Consider the following 14,282-nt stretch of genomic DNA (forward strand, 5'->3'; position numbering starts at 1 on the left):
TCCAAGGCCGCAGCTCCAGACTCTCCTGCTCCGACCCGGGCACGACATTCCGAGTTGGCGACGACGTACCGCGCCTCCGCTGACTAGGACATCGTATACCGAAGCCATGAGCGGCGTCTCCCTCCGTTTCACTCAAATGGGGAGTATCCGTAGGCGTCATTCGCATGTCTGTCGATCCCCTCGAGTGGGAGGGCGTCGACTCCAAGCTACCATGAACCGCAGGGTCGTACAAATTCATCGGGTTGTCCAGGCCGCCATTCCACTCGCGAACCCACTCAAACCAGATAGAGATTTTTGGGGGCTCACATACAGTGGATGTTGCCGTACTGTGATCCATTGTGCCAAAATGCTCCAGAATACGCGTCAAGATGGCACGCGACGTTGCATGATGTAACGCATGAGCCTCGGGACTGTTGGGCTGGATCTCTTTGGTAAGTTCACTCTCATATTGCGACGCTGGATCAGGAACAAATGAGCCACGCAAAAATTGCTTAATTTCCCACACATAGGACGTAGTGATCCTGTCATGTCCATGCGTTGTCCGTGGCGTTGCATGGGGTATATAGGCTGAGCTCACAGACCGAGAGTTCCAAAGGCCCCACTCATTCGTTTCATCCTGATATGACGTCGTGGGCGTCAAATCATAGGGATCATGGGAGGACCGCACATGAGGGCTGTTACTCCGTGGACGCAGATGCACGCCCAGGCGCTTGATCTTACCCATAAAACCTTTCCTGGATCGGCTAGAAACAGCGTCATCATCCATGCCGTGATCGTGTGCGTGATCCACAGTGTTCGACTCAGGTTCCAGTGTCTCCGCACCATAGCCTGTAGCCGAGAGGTTTACCCGAATCTCCCGTGGCTGCAGAATAGCAAAGTCAGGCATCTCCACCGTGCGCCGCACAAACTTGGCCACCAACTGATCTGTCCCGGCGTCCAAGACAAGCTTGGGACGGATTTGGTGATAGTCCAAATTGTACAGTGCAATTGTCCGCCGCGCATTCATCGAGGCCACGGAAGATTCAGAGCCCGAATGATGACTCTTAAACGACCGCTGCGACGAGGAGCGCGCAACGAAACCGCCCAGCGTCCTCCCACTCGAATTGGACGCGGCGTGAGAGCCGTCAGAGTGCTCTGCGTCACTCTGAGGGTTGGAATCGTCACCACGCTCACCTGGCTGCTTGGGACTCACAAGCTGCACTTGTAAGTTGAAGGGATGGTGCTGTTGCATCTTGGGATTGGGCTGCACGATTACCAAGACCTCTGTGCTCGGCTTTGCCGTCTTCGACGTAGAAATAGGAACAGCCTTGGGGGCTTGTTCTTCTGCGACAGCGATCTCCTCCGCTGAAGAGGAGACTGACGCTGAGTGACCCACGCTAGGGGCGGCCAACTGGTCTGGCGGACCAGAATGGCGTGATGAAGCATCATCCAGTGCAAGACCCCCAGGCATCGTCGAGCTAGGCTCGCGCATACTAATGGCCTGGAATAGTTCCTGCCAGGGCGACATTAGGTTATGTCAAATTGATGAATGACAAGGGGATACAGCAGCGATTTTCGTGTCAACGTGGGAGGTCGCACAATTACTTGGCCAGTGGCGTGGGCTTTTTACTGGACGTAGGGGCCATCGCCGGCTACTTTCCTCCACACAATACACCACGTCGAGTATTCACGTGCTGCACTCATATCCGCGGAACTACGTGGAAATACGGTGCGAGGAACCGATGCCAGTCTTGGCGTGCAGACAGCGTTTCGGGATTCTAGAAGATGCCATCAGATTAACATAGATACATAGAATGGGTATGGAGCTGGATACATAGGCGACCTAGTCTACTTGGTGTGGTCCTGAGATAAAAAGGCGGGTATGTCACAGGGCGCTGCTCCTTATCGGACGGTCCGAGAAGGGTACGACATGCCTGCCACCCCGATACCCTTTGGTCCAAAATTCTGGTGTGAGTGAACGATACACACTTTGGAGTAGCACATATGACACCAAATATTCGGATGATCCTCTGTCGTCTGATCTGCAGGCCCCTCCTCTACGCGGTTGGTATCCAGCGTGGCGCGACACCCATCACAACGGAGACAGGCCCTGTGCCACTTGCGCCCGGCAGCTTGCTTCTGCTCGGCAAAGTCTGAGGTCAGCATCAAGTCGTACGCACACACTGGGCGCCGGCAACGTGCACACAGAGGCGTCCCACCCAACATGAGCGGCGCTTGTGTATGCAGGGACGATGCAGAGGCATGCTTCTCTCCCTCTAGTGGAGACGATGAGCTGGTCGCATGAGACAGCAGAGACTCGGGCAACGGCATAGGCTCCGCGCTTCCCGATGGTGCCATGGGCAACGGTCGGTGCCTTGGCTGCGAAATGGACGGCAGCGATGTTGCTGATGACATCTTTGGATTAGATAGAGAAGCAGATTCTGGTGTGACTGGCGGATGCACAAGGGAGGCGGAGCGGTGATGGCTGGCTTGTCGTGCGGGCTGGATCGAAGGCCGCAGAGGCACAGCTGTTCCGAATTTGTCTTTGCCCTGACCTAGATGGATTTTGTGGCAATTGTGGCAAATGGGTTCGCCGTCGTGTTCCAGCAGAGTCACGCTGTCCAGCAATCGGTTGCACACCACACATTTCAAGCAGCGTCGGTGGTACTTGACAGACCGAGGTCCCAAAACTTGCTCGGCCGCATAAACCCGGTCATGACAGCGTGGACACTGAGGTGCAGGACCAAAGACAGGTGGCATTGCTATTAAAGGCGCCCTCTGTTCACAGCATCCACCTGGAGTGACGATCCTTCTCTGTGCACCAACACCGCCTCGTTCGCGGTGTTCGTATCACGTGAGATGGAGGGTGCCTCGCGGGGTGGTCTGACCGCACGTGGATCCACGTGCGCAGCCGCCTAGGGACGGCTGCGTCGTGCGCCGGGGCGTGGTCTGCCTGGACGCTATGGACTTTCCTGCGCCCGTGTCGCGGGCACGGACCGTTCGGGCGGGCGCCTCGCCGGAAGACACGGCACCGAAAGAGGCAGCGTCCGTCTCTTTCCATGCGCTGATGGGCCAGCCCACTCCCGCGGAGACGGCTCTCGCTCCTATCCCATCTTGTGAGTCTATACGGGCTTGGGTCCATTCAGCGATATACGAGCCTGATCCTGCGCGTCCTTACCGCATTAATCCCCCGCCGACGGGTCGGCCCATTCGTATTTATGCGGATGGGGTCTATGACCTCTTTCATTATGCGTATGTTCTCTATCGCTAACGAGGGAGTCATGCACTCCAACTCCGGCAGGCCAAGCTCTCGTTCCCCTCTGTGCACCTGATTGTCGGTGTGGTATCTTCGGATCTTTGCGCCGAGCACAAGAACCGTCCCCTTATGCACTCGAAGGAGCGCTACGAGGCAGTGCGGAACTGCCGCTGGGTGGATGAGGTTCTAGAGGATGCTCCCTGGGTCATTAACCAGGGCATGATCGACCAGCTCCAAATCGATTATGTCGCCCACGACGAGCTTCCTTACGCCATGGCCTCATCGGGCGCCGCCAGCGACGATGTGTACGATTGGCTCAAGACCGCTGGCAAGTTCCTCCCTACGCGCCGCACCGAGGGTGTAAGCACGAGTGACCTAATTGCGCGTATGGTGAGCATGTATCGCCAAGGTGACCTGGACGGCAAGTTGACCAAGATGGGCGAAACGGAGTTGGTGTCTTCTAGATAATGTTCTTCATAAGCAAAGGGCTGTTGCTCCCCTACTATACTACGCTTCATCATCATCGCGCTTGCGTGGAGGCGACCAATCCCGCGGTTCGCGGTAGTCTCGGGCGCTACCCGGCGACCTGGGGGGCGGGCCTGAGTCCCGTGCGTCGTCGTATCCCGGACGAGTTTCGTCTGCGCGGCGCGGCGGCGGCGCACGCTCCCTGTCATCATAGTCGCGGCGACGTCGCTGCGGCGACGCAGACCTGGGTGGCGGCGGGCCTTGATGCCTTGGCTTGCTTGATAGCTGGGGTCAGCGCGTCCACGCGTACCTTGGCAAAGTCCACGTGGAGTCTGTACCGCCCGATCGGCATCCCATGAAGGTCATGGTAGGCGTCCTGACGTCAGTCAACAGCTACGGGGCGTACCTCGGCATCGCGTGGGTCGTCATACTCGACAAAGGCATAGAGCTTCGAATGTGGCGTTTTCTGCGGTGGGATGTCGCATCGGACTAGCGGGCCGATCCTATTCATGAGACAGAGGCTGACGTACTTTTCAAAATCGTAGGCAAGATCCCATGCCTCCATGTCCGGCGGAAAGCCCGTGACATAGAGCGTCGTGCGCGAGCTCGAGCGAGGGCCGTACGACATCTGCGTGGTATATGGACGCCCTTCGTGCGTGCACGGTGGTCGGCTGCCTGCCCTATCCACGTGACGACCACGTGGGCAGCGGGGGAGGGAAGCCGTGGCGAGCCTGCACGGCAGCCATAGCAACGAGCCATGACGACGATTCCCGCTCGCTTGGCCAAGGCTGCGCAGGTGTCGCATTCGCTTGCGCATGCACAGAGCCGTGCTCGCTCTCTGTACCGCAGCTGCTACCGTGCTGTAAGTATGAGAGGAAGCTTATGGCAGGTTCCCGAGATTTGCGCGCTGTACCCGCTGGATGTGCCGCCGGCCCTGCTGCGTGCCAAGATCCGCACCATGTTTGAGCGCAACCGCCACATCACCGACGTTGCGATCCTGGATGTGATGCTCCACAAGGGCTACCAGGAGTACCAGGAGACTGTGAATGCGTGGAAGCAGACGCCGCACGTTATGAAGTGGTTTGCCGAGGAGGAGGCGCCGGGTACGTTGACTGACGCGCTAACACCTCAGCCAAGCCCAAGACCTTCCTGGAGAAGTTCTATGCTACCCGTGACGAGGGCCGCGGCCCGACGCACTCGGGCCTGTAGTGCGATAGGCCAACCTTGGCATACTGGAGATAAAATACATGACTACATGCACTCCAACGGTGTCACAAAAAGTACTGTGAGGCGGTATTGCGTGTGGGATGCAGGTGCTCCTGGTCAGGCACAGCATCAAAGATTTTAAAGTGCGTCTCGTTGAACCGCGACTCGTCGGCGTGAGACTGCGCGCGCTCGGCCTCTTTCTCGATGCTGTCGGGCGAAACCAAGTCGTTCACTTCAAACACAGACGCGACATTGCCACAGCGGTAGCAGTAGTTGGGGGCGGACCACACTGTGACGATGTTGTTATCGTGCATGAGCTTGTAGCCCTCCTGCACCAGCTGATGCGCACGCGCGATCAGCTCGAGCCCATTCAGGTGATTGAACTCCTTGGTCACGAGACGGCCAAAGAGCCAGCCGGCGCCGCGCGGGCTCACGCTCCATGTCTCAATGTCCTCCGGATCCGACCACATGAGGTCACAGAACGGACCCTCGTGGGGCACTTCCTGCAGCCGCATAATGGTGCGGATCTGATCGAGCGAGCGCAACTCGGGGCTCAGGCCGCCATGCACGCACAGCACGCGGCCATCAATGATAGCGGCCAGGTTCAGATAGTCAAACACCTGGCAGCAGCTCTTCCATACACTGGCGCTGCCGTACTTTTGCATGCACTCATCTGGGGTCAGCGAGGGGCACGCACCATAGAATCCATAGACCTGAGTGATCTGTCGGCTCTCGTGGTTGCCACGGAGTAGGGTGATGCGGTTGGGGTAGCGCGCTTTGAGTGCCAGGAGGTACGAAAGCGTCTCGAGGCTGAAGAAACCACGATCGACAAAGTCGCCCATGAAAATATAGCTCGTGTCGGGCAGGTCGCCTCCGACGCGGAACAGCTCCAGAAGGTCCCAAAACTGACCGTGGATGTCACCACACACAGTAACAGGACTCGACACGGGCTGGATATTGCTTTCTTCCAACATGATCTGTCGGACCTGCTCGCACAGCACCATCATGTCTTCTTCGGGAAGGTACTTGCATTCGCGCAGCTGCGCAATCCAGCTATCTGGATTACCGACAGCCATTGTCAATGCAAGTCGCCCACGAGCCACAGATGCACGCGGTGCGACGATGCGAAGGACCTGGTGGCTGACGTGCCCGTCACGAGGGGCTTCCGTTCCGTGCATATTTCCTGTACCCCGCCGGGCGGACGCGCGGCGCTGTGGGGCGGACGTCGTTTGCCGCGCCAGAGGGAGAGGTGGCATCTAGGGCAGCGGCAAGGATCTCTATCTAGGCTACTTGCGCATCCGATCTCCCTGGCACGCTGTGTGCAGCGCGCGTGTGCTGGGCTGGGCGCCCTTGGCCGGGTGGCCGGGCGGAGTGGAGGTGCGCGCTGGCAGCGGCGTCGCAGCTCGTCGCTGGTTGCTGACCATGTGGATTCGTGGCGTCCTGTGGCAGGCGTCGCGCGCGGGCCAGGAGCGTACGACGCAGCCTGTCCCGCGTAAGCAGCGCATGCAGCGTCTCGCAGACACGGCGCACACGGACGAGCCGCGCGAGCGCCTCAAAGACTTTGCGCGGCGCGTGGATACCTGGTCGGAGAAGCGGTCGAACAAGTCCTTCTATGAGAGCTGGATGGGTACGTAAGAAGACCTGACAGGAGCTCTTTCGCCGCGCACGCGCATCGTTATGGGCCTCGTGGCGCTGGGCTTCTCGCTGACGGGCCTCTACGTGGCGGACTGGCTCGAAGACAAGTATCCTGAGCGAAACCACCGGCCCAGCGCGGCGCCGCGCGAGCCGCGTCTGCAGGGGGGCGACCAGGGCGACGAGAAAAAGCCGCGCTTCTTCTCGATCAGCGTGGTCGACCGCTCGTAGCGCCTGGCCAGCGCTTCGGCGCGGGGCCCGAGGCTGTATAGGAAATAAGACGAGGCAGGCGGCCGCGGCGCACGCCGGCCGCGCCTCCCGATCGACCAGTGAGACGGAAATGTTGAGTGCACTGCTTTCTCGCCGCAGCGCTGTGACCTTTCGGGCTGCGCAGCCCATGACGCTGCCACGCGTGGTGCCTTCGATGGCGCGTGGCCTTGCCTCGAGCTCGGAGCCGTACGACGTGGTGGTCATTGGCGGTGGCCCGGGTGGCTATGTGGCTGCGATCAAGGCGGGCCAGCTGGGCCTGCGCACGGCGTGCATTGAGAAGCGCGGCTCGCTGGGTGGTACGTGCCTAAACGTTGGCTGTATCCCGTCGAAGGCGATGCTGAACAACTCGCACAAGTACCACGACACGCTGCACGACCTGAAGAAGCGTGGTATTGAGGTGAAGGACGTGTCGCTGAACCTGCCTACGATGCTCAAGGCGAAGGACAAGGCTGTCACGGCGCTCACCAAGGGCGTCGAGGGCCTGCTGAAGAAGAACAAGGTCGACTATGTCAAGGGTATGGGCAGCTTTGCCTCGCCGACGACCGTGGACGTGGAGCTCCTGGACGGTGGCAAGACGCAGATTGAGGGCAAGAACATCATCATTGCGACCGGCTCGGAGGTGACACCGTTCCCGGGAGTCGAGATCGATGAGGAGCGCATCGTCAGCTCGACGGGAGCACTGTCGCTCAAGGAGGTGCCGAAGAAGATGATTGTCATCGGCGGTGGTGTGATTGGTCTCGAGATGGGCAGCGTCTGGAGCCGTCTCGGCGCGGAGGTGACGGTGGTCGAGTTCCAGGACGCGATCGGCGGCCCTGGCGTCGACGGCGAGGTGGGCAAGGCGTTCAAGAAGACGCTCGAGAAGCAGGGCCTCAAGTTCCAGCTGGGCACCAAGGTGTCGAGCGTGGAACGCCACGGCGACTCGGTCACGCTCAAGGCGGAGGGCAAGAGCGACGGCAAGGGCCTCGAGCTCGAGGCCGACGTCGTGCTCGTGTCGATCGGCCGCCGCCCCGTGACGAAGGGCCTGAACCTCGAGGCCATCGGCGTGGAGCTCGACAACAAGGGCCGCGTCGTCGTGGACGACGAGTACAACACGACGTGCAAGGGCGTCAAGTGCATTGGCGACGCCACGTTCGGCCCCATGCTTGCGCACAAGGCTGAGGAGGAGGGCATCGCCGCCGTCGAGATGATCAAGACGGGCTACGGCCACGTCAACTATGACGTGATTCCCTCGGTCGTGTACACGTACCCGGAGGTCGCATGGGTCGGCAAGAACGAGGAGCAGCTGAAGGAGGAGGGCGTCGAGTACAAGATCGGCAAGTTCCCCTTCATGGCGAACTCGCGCGCCAAGACGAACGACGAGCCCGAGGGCTTCGTCAAGTTCATCGTCGAGAAGGAGTCGGACCGCATCCTGGGCGTCCACATCATGGGCCCGAACGCCGGCGAGATGATCGCCGAGGCGTGCCTGGCCATGGAGTACTCGGCGAGCGCCGAGGACGTGGGCCGCACCTGCCACGCGCACCCGACGCTCTCGGAGGCGTTCAAGGAGGCCGCGCTGGCCAGCTACGACAAGCCGATCAACTTCTAGCTCCGTAGTGCCCGATCGATGCCCGATGCGCCACCCCACACCGGCGGGGGCCGCCGCGTGCGACGGCCCGAGTGCTGTGGCGCCATGCTGGGCGCGCCGCAGTGGTGGATCGGCATTGCCATTACCCTGGCGAGCAATGTGCTCATTTCGCTAGCACTCAACTGCCAGAAGCTCGCGCACATGCGCCTCGGCGCGGCCACGCCGTCGGAGCCGTCCGAGCACACGCCGCTCGCGCGCAGCGCCCGCCCGTCGTACCTGCGCAGCCGGCTCTGGTGGCTCGGGTTCACGCTCATGGCGCTCGGCGAGACGGGCAACTTTCTCGGTACGCCGCCGCACTAACGCAGCCTACGGCTTCGCGCCTGCATCGCTCGTATCGCCGCTTGGCGCGGTATCTCTCCTCTCAAATGTGGTCATCGCGCCCACGCTCTTGCACGAGCCGCTGATCGCGCTCGACCTCGTGGGCCTCGCCCTCGCGGTCGTCGGCGCCGTGGCAGTCGTCAGCAGCGTGGGCCCCTCGCACGCCGAGCCGCTCGGGCCGCGCGCGCTGTGGGCCGCGCTCCTCCGCCCGACGTTCGTGGTGTATGCCGGCGCAGCGCTCGTCCTCGGCCTCGTGCTCGTGCTCGTATGCCACTCCCCCCTCGGCCACCGCTCGCTGCTCGCACACATCGGCGTGTGCGGCGTGTTTGGCGGCTTTACCGTGCTGGCGACCAAGGGCGTCTCGTCGCTTCTGGTGCACGCGCCCAGCGCGCCGCTCCTGCGCACGCCGCTCTTCTACCTGCTCCTCGCCGTGCTCGTGTCGACGGCGCTGCTGCAGCTCGTGTACCTGAACCGCGCGCTCCAACGCTTTGACTCACGCCATGTGATCCCTACGCAATTCGTCCTCTTTACCGTGTCGACCATTGTCGGCTCCAGCATCCTGTACCGCGACCTGGCCGCCCTCTCCTGGACGCGCTGCGCCGCCTTCGTCGGCGGCTGTGCATGCACGTTCCTCGGGGTATTCGTGCTGACGTGCGACTTGGCCTCCGACGACGCGCCCGCGCCCAGCCCGGCCCCGCCGGCGATTGTCGTGCACGCCGACGCGCCGCCTGCCCGCAGCGAGCCGGTCGCCGTGCCCGACGCGCCGCGGCCCACGCGCCACCTCCGCTCGCAGTCGCTCTCGGGCGCCGAGCCTCCGCGCGCACGCGCCTCGCTGCGGCGCCTGGCCACGACGCTCCTGGGCCCGGCGCCGACGCCGCATGCGCGCGCGTCGCTCCGTGCGATGCAGCGCCGGCGCCTGCCGTCGCGTCCGTCGCTCGTCGCGGAGCTGCGGGGCACCGACGGCGACACGCCCATGGTGCTCGGCCTCAGCCCCGGGCGCCACCTGCTCGTCTCCGGCTCCGACACGCCGCTGAGCCAGTCGCCCTCGCACACATAGATACCCTAGCGCTCCACGCTGCCGTACTTGCGTACGTGGGCCTGCGCGCCACTAAACCGCTCGTCGCCGCTCGGCACGCTCACCGTCGCGCGGCCGCCGGCGCCCTGGCCGAGCAGCTGACGCGGGAGCGGTGGGTCCGGCGCTGCGCCGCGGCCTGGCGGCGTGCGCGGCCGGAGCTTCTCGCACAGGGGCGAGTACGGCACGAGGTTGTGGCGGTACGGCAGCGGGCACTGCGGCGGATCCAGCACGAACTGCGCGAGGTAGTGCGCGGGATCCAGCGGCACCGCGCCGGGCGGTACGCCCGGCCCCCCCACGTCCGCGCCGACCGTGAGCCACCCGCGGCGCACGTTGCGGTTCGTGCCGAACAGCTCGAGGCGGCGCGTGCCGAGGCAGAAGTGCTCGATCATGTCGTACAGCTCGGGCGGCTTGGGCACCGGCGACGGCGGGCCGCCCGGGCGCGTCGGCTCGCCGGGCCACAGGATCACGTCCGTGTCGATGTTGCAGTGCACGAAGAACGAGTCGGAGCTGCGCACGACCGTGCCGCGGATGCCCATGAGGCAGTGCTGCACGCTCGGCGCGAGCAGCGGTGGCCCGGGCGGCGCGATGCGCGCGCTCTGCGGCGTCGTCTGCACCCACACAATGTCCTCGCAGCGGCGGTAGCCCCAGCGCTGCAGCACCTCGCGCCCGCGCTCGAGGCCGTCGTGCGCGCCGTCCCCGACCCACAGAAAGACAAAGCTGTCGCGCGACGCGAGCTGCGGCAGCGGCAGCGCGGCAATTTCGTCCCACGTCCAGCACGCGTGCGCCTCGTGCGGCGCGGCCCACGCATACGCCGCGAGCGGCGGGTCCACCAAGATCACGTCGTAGCGCAGCATCTCGAGCACGCCGAGGTCTGGCGGCGTCGGCGCGGGCAGCCATGTGCGCAGGTCGGCGCGCAGGTACGTGGGGGGGATCGCTGCCGCGCTGACCAGCTGCGCCTTGAGGTCCAGCAAGTACCGCAGCTTCGGGTGCCTGTGTCAGTCACGCGACGTACTCGGCGAAGCGCCCGCGCACGCCGGGGTTTTGGATCCACGCGCCGGGCGGCACCTGCAGGCCTGAATCGACGAAGAATGCGCTGTAGTCGTTGCGCACCGTCTGCTCGTCCGCGTCCTGCGTGAGAGGGCGCTGCGTACGTAGTTGGGCCCGAGGGCCGACGGCGCCTCGCGCGCGTCCTGCGCCGCGCTGACGAGCGCCCAGCGCGGGTGCGCGCGCGCGGCGGTACACGGCCGTGCAGGCCGCTCGTCGGGCGTCAGCGCGTGGCGTGCGCGGACCTCAGCGCGCCACGCCGCACGATCCGCGGCCATAGTGGAGTGGGACGATGGGCTATCGACACTAATCGCTCTTCTTGTCCGACACGGCCGACTGGGCCTTGGCGAGCTCGTCCGAGAGGCGGTTGTACTCGTCCTGCTGCTGCTGCATCTGCTTCTTCATCGTCGCCATGTCGGTCGAGCCCGCGTCGGTGTTGGCCGCGAGCTCCTCCTGGGCGTTGATGAGGTCGAGCACGAGCGAGTGCGTGCGCGCGAGGATGAGGCTCAGGAAGAGCGTGAAGCCCGTGAGGTACACGTTGCGCTGCGCGTAGAACTTCTTGGCGTGGTAGTTTGTCTCGGTGCGGAAGTCCTGGAAGCCCTGGTGCGTCTCGGTGACGGCCGACTCGGCCTTGATCTTCATCATGCGCTGGAACGCGTCGATGAACAGGACCGCGACGAAAATAAAGGTGATGCGGACGCAGTAGTTGATCTTGGCCACAATCTGGCTCGTCGCGAGGAAGCGGAAGAGCTTGCGCCGCGCGGAGAAGGGCAGCGGCACCTGGCGTGAGTACAGCGCACGTACAATCAGGACCATGAACATGGCCATCTCCAGCAGGAGAAGCGCAAACACAATCGAGTAGTACAGCGTCATCGTGGCGTCCACGGAGGCGGCCGGCGGCGCCGGGCGAGAGCCCGTTCGTACCACGTGACACCGCACGGCCCGACGCCGCCTTGGCCAGTCAGCGCGGGCGGCGGAGCGGCGCCCTTCGTCTGCCTTCGCCACCATGTCTGACCGTTCGCACGCGTCTGCGCGCCCAGCCAGCAAGACGCTGCTGAACCTGGGGAACCTGCCGCCCAAGCACGACAACTTCAAGGCCGACGACCAGTACCCCCGTGCGGCGTCGCGCGTCGACCCGAACAACCCGCCGTGGCCGGCGTACCGTGGGTACCACGAGTACTCGTTTGCGCACGAGACGATGGGCAAGCGCCTGCCGACGATTCTCGGCAAGGCGATTGAGGACGCGGTGAAGACGCTGAACGAGCAGTACGACGAGGAGATGATCCTCGATCTGCTGCGCTGCATCGAGCACATGCAGGGGCTCATGAAGGAGCTGCAGTCCAACTCGGTGCTGCGCCCGATCGTCGACGACGGCGAGGGCGACGTGCCGCTGTGGAACAAGGCGATCGCGAAGTACTTCCGCGGCAAGGACTTTATGAATGCGCCGTGGCTCTTCGCCGAGGCGTACAAGTACCGCCGCCTGCACGAGTCGTTCTCGACGTCGCGCTACTGGCGCGACTACGACGTCTTCTTCCGCCAAAAGTGCGACACCTTCAGCCGCTCGAACGTCGCCGTGTTCGAGCTGTCGACGCGCTTTGCCGTGCCGAGCGCGATCGACAGCTCGCTCCCGGACGAGGCGCGCGAGATGCAGCGCAAGCTGCTGTTCATGGAGCTCACGCAGATCTGCCTGTGGGGCAACGCGACCGACCTCTCGCTGCTGATCAACATGACCGAGGAGGACATCAAGAAGATTCAGTCGACGGGCGGCGAGCACCTCGCGTCGACCGAGAAGAACATCCTCGGCAACCACCTCGGGCGCCTGTGGGACCTCGTCAGCCGCATGAAGAACGGGCGCATCGACTTTGTGCTCGACAATGCGGGCTTTGAGCTGTACTGCGACTGCGTGTACGCCGACTGGCTCATCCAGGCGGGCATCGCGCGCGAGATCCACTTCCACGGCAAGCGCATCCCGTGGTTCGTCTCGGACGTGACGCGCAAGGACTGGTGCTGGCTGCTCAACTCCATGACCTACGGCTCGCTCTTCCCCGATGCGCAGCCGCAGGAGGTCGAGAGTCTGCGCACGCTCGGCAAGCGCTGGAAGCAGTACGAGCGGGAGGGCAAGTGGATCTACGAGCAGCACCCCTTCTGGTGCACGGGCTACACGTTCTGGGAGATCAACACCGAGTCGCCCGACCTCTTCCACCACCTGTGCGACAGCCAGCTCGTGATCTTCAAGGGCGACCTGAACCACCGCAAGCTCACGTACGACTGCCAGGCGCCGACGTCGACGCCGTTCGACGTGGCCATCGGCCCGCTCGCGAAGGACGCCGGCGCGCCGCCCGTCGCGTCGCTGCGCACGATCAAGTCGGACGTCGTCGTCGATGTGCCGCTCGAGGTCTCGGAGCGCCTCGACCGCGAGGAGCCTGGCTGGCGCATCTCGGGCAAGTACGCGGTCGTGCTGCTCAGCGACGGCAGCCCCACGCCGCTGCCACCTCCATAGCTACATAACCTGCAGCGGATCCGCATCCACCTGCGACACATGCACATCCATCGGCAAGTCGGCCGCGAGGCGCGGCTGCAGCACATCCGCGAGGTACCGCCGCTCCGTGTTCGAGTGGTTCGCAAGGACCACAGACACGCCGCGCGCATTCGCCGCGAGCACCTCGTGGTGCCCCATCTCGCCCGTGACCCACACGTCCACGTCCAGGCACGCCCGGAGCACCGAGCCGCCCGAGCCCGCACACACTGCGATCGAGCGCACGAGGGTGTCTGCCGCCACGCCGGGCGCCAGCGCCACCTGCACGTGCGGCACCCGGAGAAGCGCCTTGGCGCGCTGCACCAGCGTGCCGAGCGAGCACGGCGGCGTCAGGGCGCTCGCGCGGCCGACGCCGACAGAGGCATCGCGCTCACTGGGGCACACGACGCGGCCGGGCGATGCGAGCGTCGCCTCCAGCAGCGCATCGCGCGTCGGCGGCGCCGCCTCCCACGCGTGCGCGAGGCCGGCGACGAGCCAGTCGTTGATCCCGCCGCGGCACGCGTCGAGCGTCGTGTGAGGGCAGTACAGGTGGATGCCCGCCGCGATGCACCGCAGGATCGAGCGCTGCAGCGGGTCGGCCATCGTGATCGACTTGGTCGGCCGGAAGATCACAGGGTGGTACACCACGGCCACGCTGCAGTCGCCGCGCTGCAGCAGCTCGTCCGCGACGGCCGGCGAGAGGTCAATCGCGAGGAACACGCCGCCGTCGCTGCGGGGCACGGGCGCTTGCGCAAGAAGGCCCACATTGTCCCACGAATCAGCTAGCTTCGTCGGGGCCCTGTTAGCCACGCAACGTACCATGTGTGTCGAACCACGCGAGCACGCTCGCCAGGGCGGCGTCGGGGCCAGGCATGGCGGCCCAAGGCGGCGCCGCGCC

At 64.0% G+C, this 14,282-nt stretch overlaps 10 protein-coding genes across 10 annotated transcripts; 5 read left to right on the plus strand and 5 right to left on the minus strand.

The window, feature by feature from the left end:
* Positions 1 to 2,941: 2,941 nt before the first annotated feature.
* MSY001_2642 (uncharacterized protein) lies at positions 2,942 to 3,703 on the plus strand (the record flags this gene model as incomplete). The annotated part of the gene is made up of 3 exons (XM_018884504.1): positions 2,942 to 3,095; positions 3,126 to 3,231; positions 3,259 to 3,703. 3 exons carry the CDS (start codon positions 2,942 to 2,944, stop codon positions 3,701 to 3,703), a joined length of 705 nt encoding a protein of 234 aa, XP_018741157.1.
* A 39-nt stretch (positions 3,704 to 3,742) lies between these two features.
* Positions 3,743 to 4,328, minus strand: MSY001_2643 (uncharacterized protein; the record flags this gene model as incomplete). Its single annotated transcript, XM_018884505.1, has 4 exons — positions 3,743 to 3,985; positions 4,011 to 4,076; positions 4,107 to 4,203; positions 4,231 to 4,328. The coding sequence occupies 4 exons, from the start codon at positions 4,326 to 4,328 to the stop codon at positions 3,743 to 3,745; spliced, it is 504 nt and encodes a 167-aa protein (XP_018741158.1).
* A 129-nt stretch (positions 4,329 to 4,457) lies between these two features.
* On the plus strand, positions 4,458 to 4,909 carry MSY001_2644 (uncharacterized protein; the record flags this gene model as incomplete). Its single annotated transcript, XM_018884506.1, has 2 exons — positions 4,458 to 4,803; positions 4,833 to 4,909. 2 exons carry the CDS (start codon positions 4,458 to 4,460, stop codon positions 4,907 to 4,909), a joined length of 423 nt encoding a protein of 140 aa, XP_018741159.1.
* A 62-nt stretch (positions 4,910 to 4,971) lies between these two features.
* MSY001_2645 (uncharacterized protein) lies at positions 4,972 to 5,982 on the minus strand (the record flags this gene model as incomplete). Its single annotated transcript, XM_018884507.1, has 1 exon — positions 4,972 to 5,982. The coding sequence occupies one exon, from the start codon at positions 5,980 to 5,982 to the stop codon at positions 4,972 to 4,974; it is 1,011 nt and encodes a 336-aa protein (XP_018741160.1).
* An 896-nt stretch (positions 5,983 to 6,878) lies between these two features.
* On the plus strand, positions 6,879 to 8,393 carry MSY001_2646 (uncharacterized protein; the record flags this gene model as incomplete). The annotated part of the gene is made up of 2 exons (XM_018884508.1): positions 6,879 to 7,118; positions 7,140 to 8,393. The coding sequence occupies 2 exons, from the start codon at positions 6,879 to 6,881 to the stop codon at positions 8,391 to 8,393; spliced, it is 1,494 nt and encodes a 497-aa protein (XP_018741161.1).
* Positions 8,394 to 8,477: 84 nt separating this feature from the next.
* On the plus strand, positions 8,478 to 9,807 carry MSY001_2647 (uncharacterized protein; the record flags this gene model as incomplete). Its single annotated transcript, XM_018884510.1, has 2 exons — positions 8,478 to 8,715; positions 8,738 to 9,807. The coding sequence occupies 2 exons, from the start codon at positions 8,478 to 8,480 to the stop codon at positions 9,805 to 9,807; spliced, it is 1,308 nt and encodes a 435-aa protein (XP_018741162.1).
* Positions 9,808 to 9,812: 5 nt separating this feature from the next.
* Positions 9,813 to 11,147, minus strand: MSY001_2648 (uncharacterized protein; the record flags this gene model as incomplete). The annotated part of the gene is made up of 3 exons (XM_018884511.1): positions 9,813 to 10,805; positions 10,834 to 10,953; positions 10,977 to 11,147. 3 exons carry the CDS (start codon positions 11,145 to 11,147, stop codon positions 9,813 to 9,815), a joined length of 1,284 nt encoding a protein of 427 aa, XP_018741163.1.
* Positions 11,148 to 11,175: 28 nt separating this feature from the next.
* On the minus strand, positions 11,176 to 11,742 carry MSY001_2649 (uncharacterized protein; the record flags this gene model as incomplete). The annotated part of the gene is made up of 1 exon (XM_018884512.1): positions 11,176 to 11,742. The coding sequence occupies one exon, from the start codon at positions 11,740 to 11,742 to the stop codon at positions 11,176 to 11,178; it is 567 nt and encodes a 188-aa protein (XP_018741164.1).
* A 133-nt stretch (positions 11,743 to 11,875) lies between these two features.
* On the plus strand, positions 11,876 to 13,369 carry MSY001_2650 (uncharacterized protein; the record flags this gene model as incomplete). The annotated part of the gene is made up of 1 exon (XM_018884513.1): positions 11,876 to 13,369. The coding sequence occupies one exon, from the start codon at positions 11,876 to 11,878 to the stop codon at positions 13,367 to 13,369; it is 1,494 nt and encodes a 497-aa protein (XP_018741165.1).
* On the minus strand, positions 13,370 to 14,258 carry MSY001_2651 (uncharacterized protein; the record flags this gene model as incomplete). The annotated part of the gene is made up of 2 exons (XM_018884514.1): positions 13,370 to 14,166; positions 14,204 to 14,258. 2 exons carry the CDS (start codon positions 14,256 to 14,258, stop codon positions 13,370 to 13,372), a joined length of 852 nt encoding a protein of 283 aa, XP_018741166.1.
* Between the last annotated feature and the right edge of the window lie 24 nt (positions 14,259 to 14,282).

The sequence above is a fragment of the Malassezia sympodialis genome, genomic scaffold, assembly GCF_000349305.1.
Source record: "Malassezia sympodialis ATCC 42132 genomic scaffold, msy_sf_12, whole genome shotgun sequence".
In the NCBI taxonomy this organism is placed as follows: domain Eukaryota; kingdom Fungi; phylum Basidiomycota; class Malasseziomycetes; order Malasseziales; family Malasseziaceae; genus Malassezia; species Malassezia sympodialis.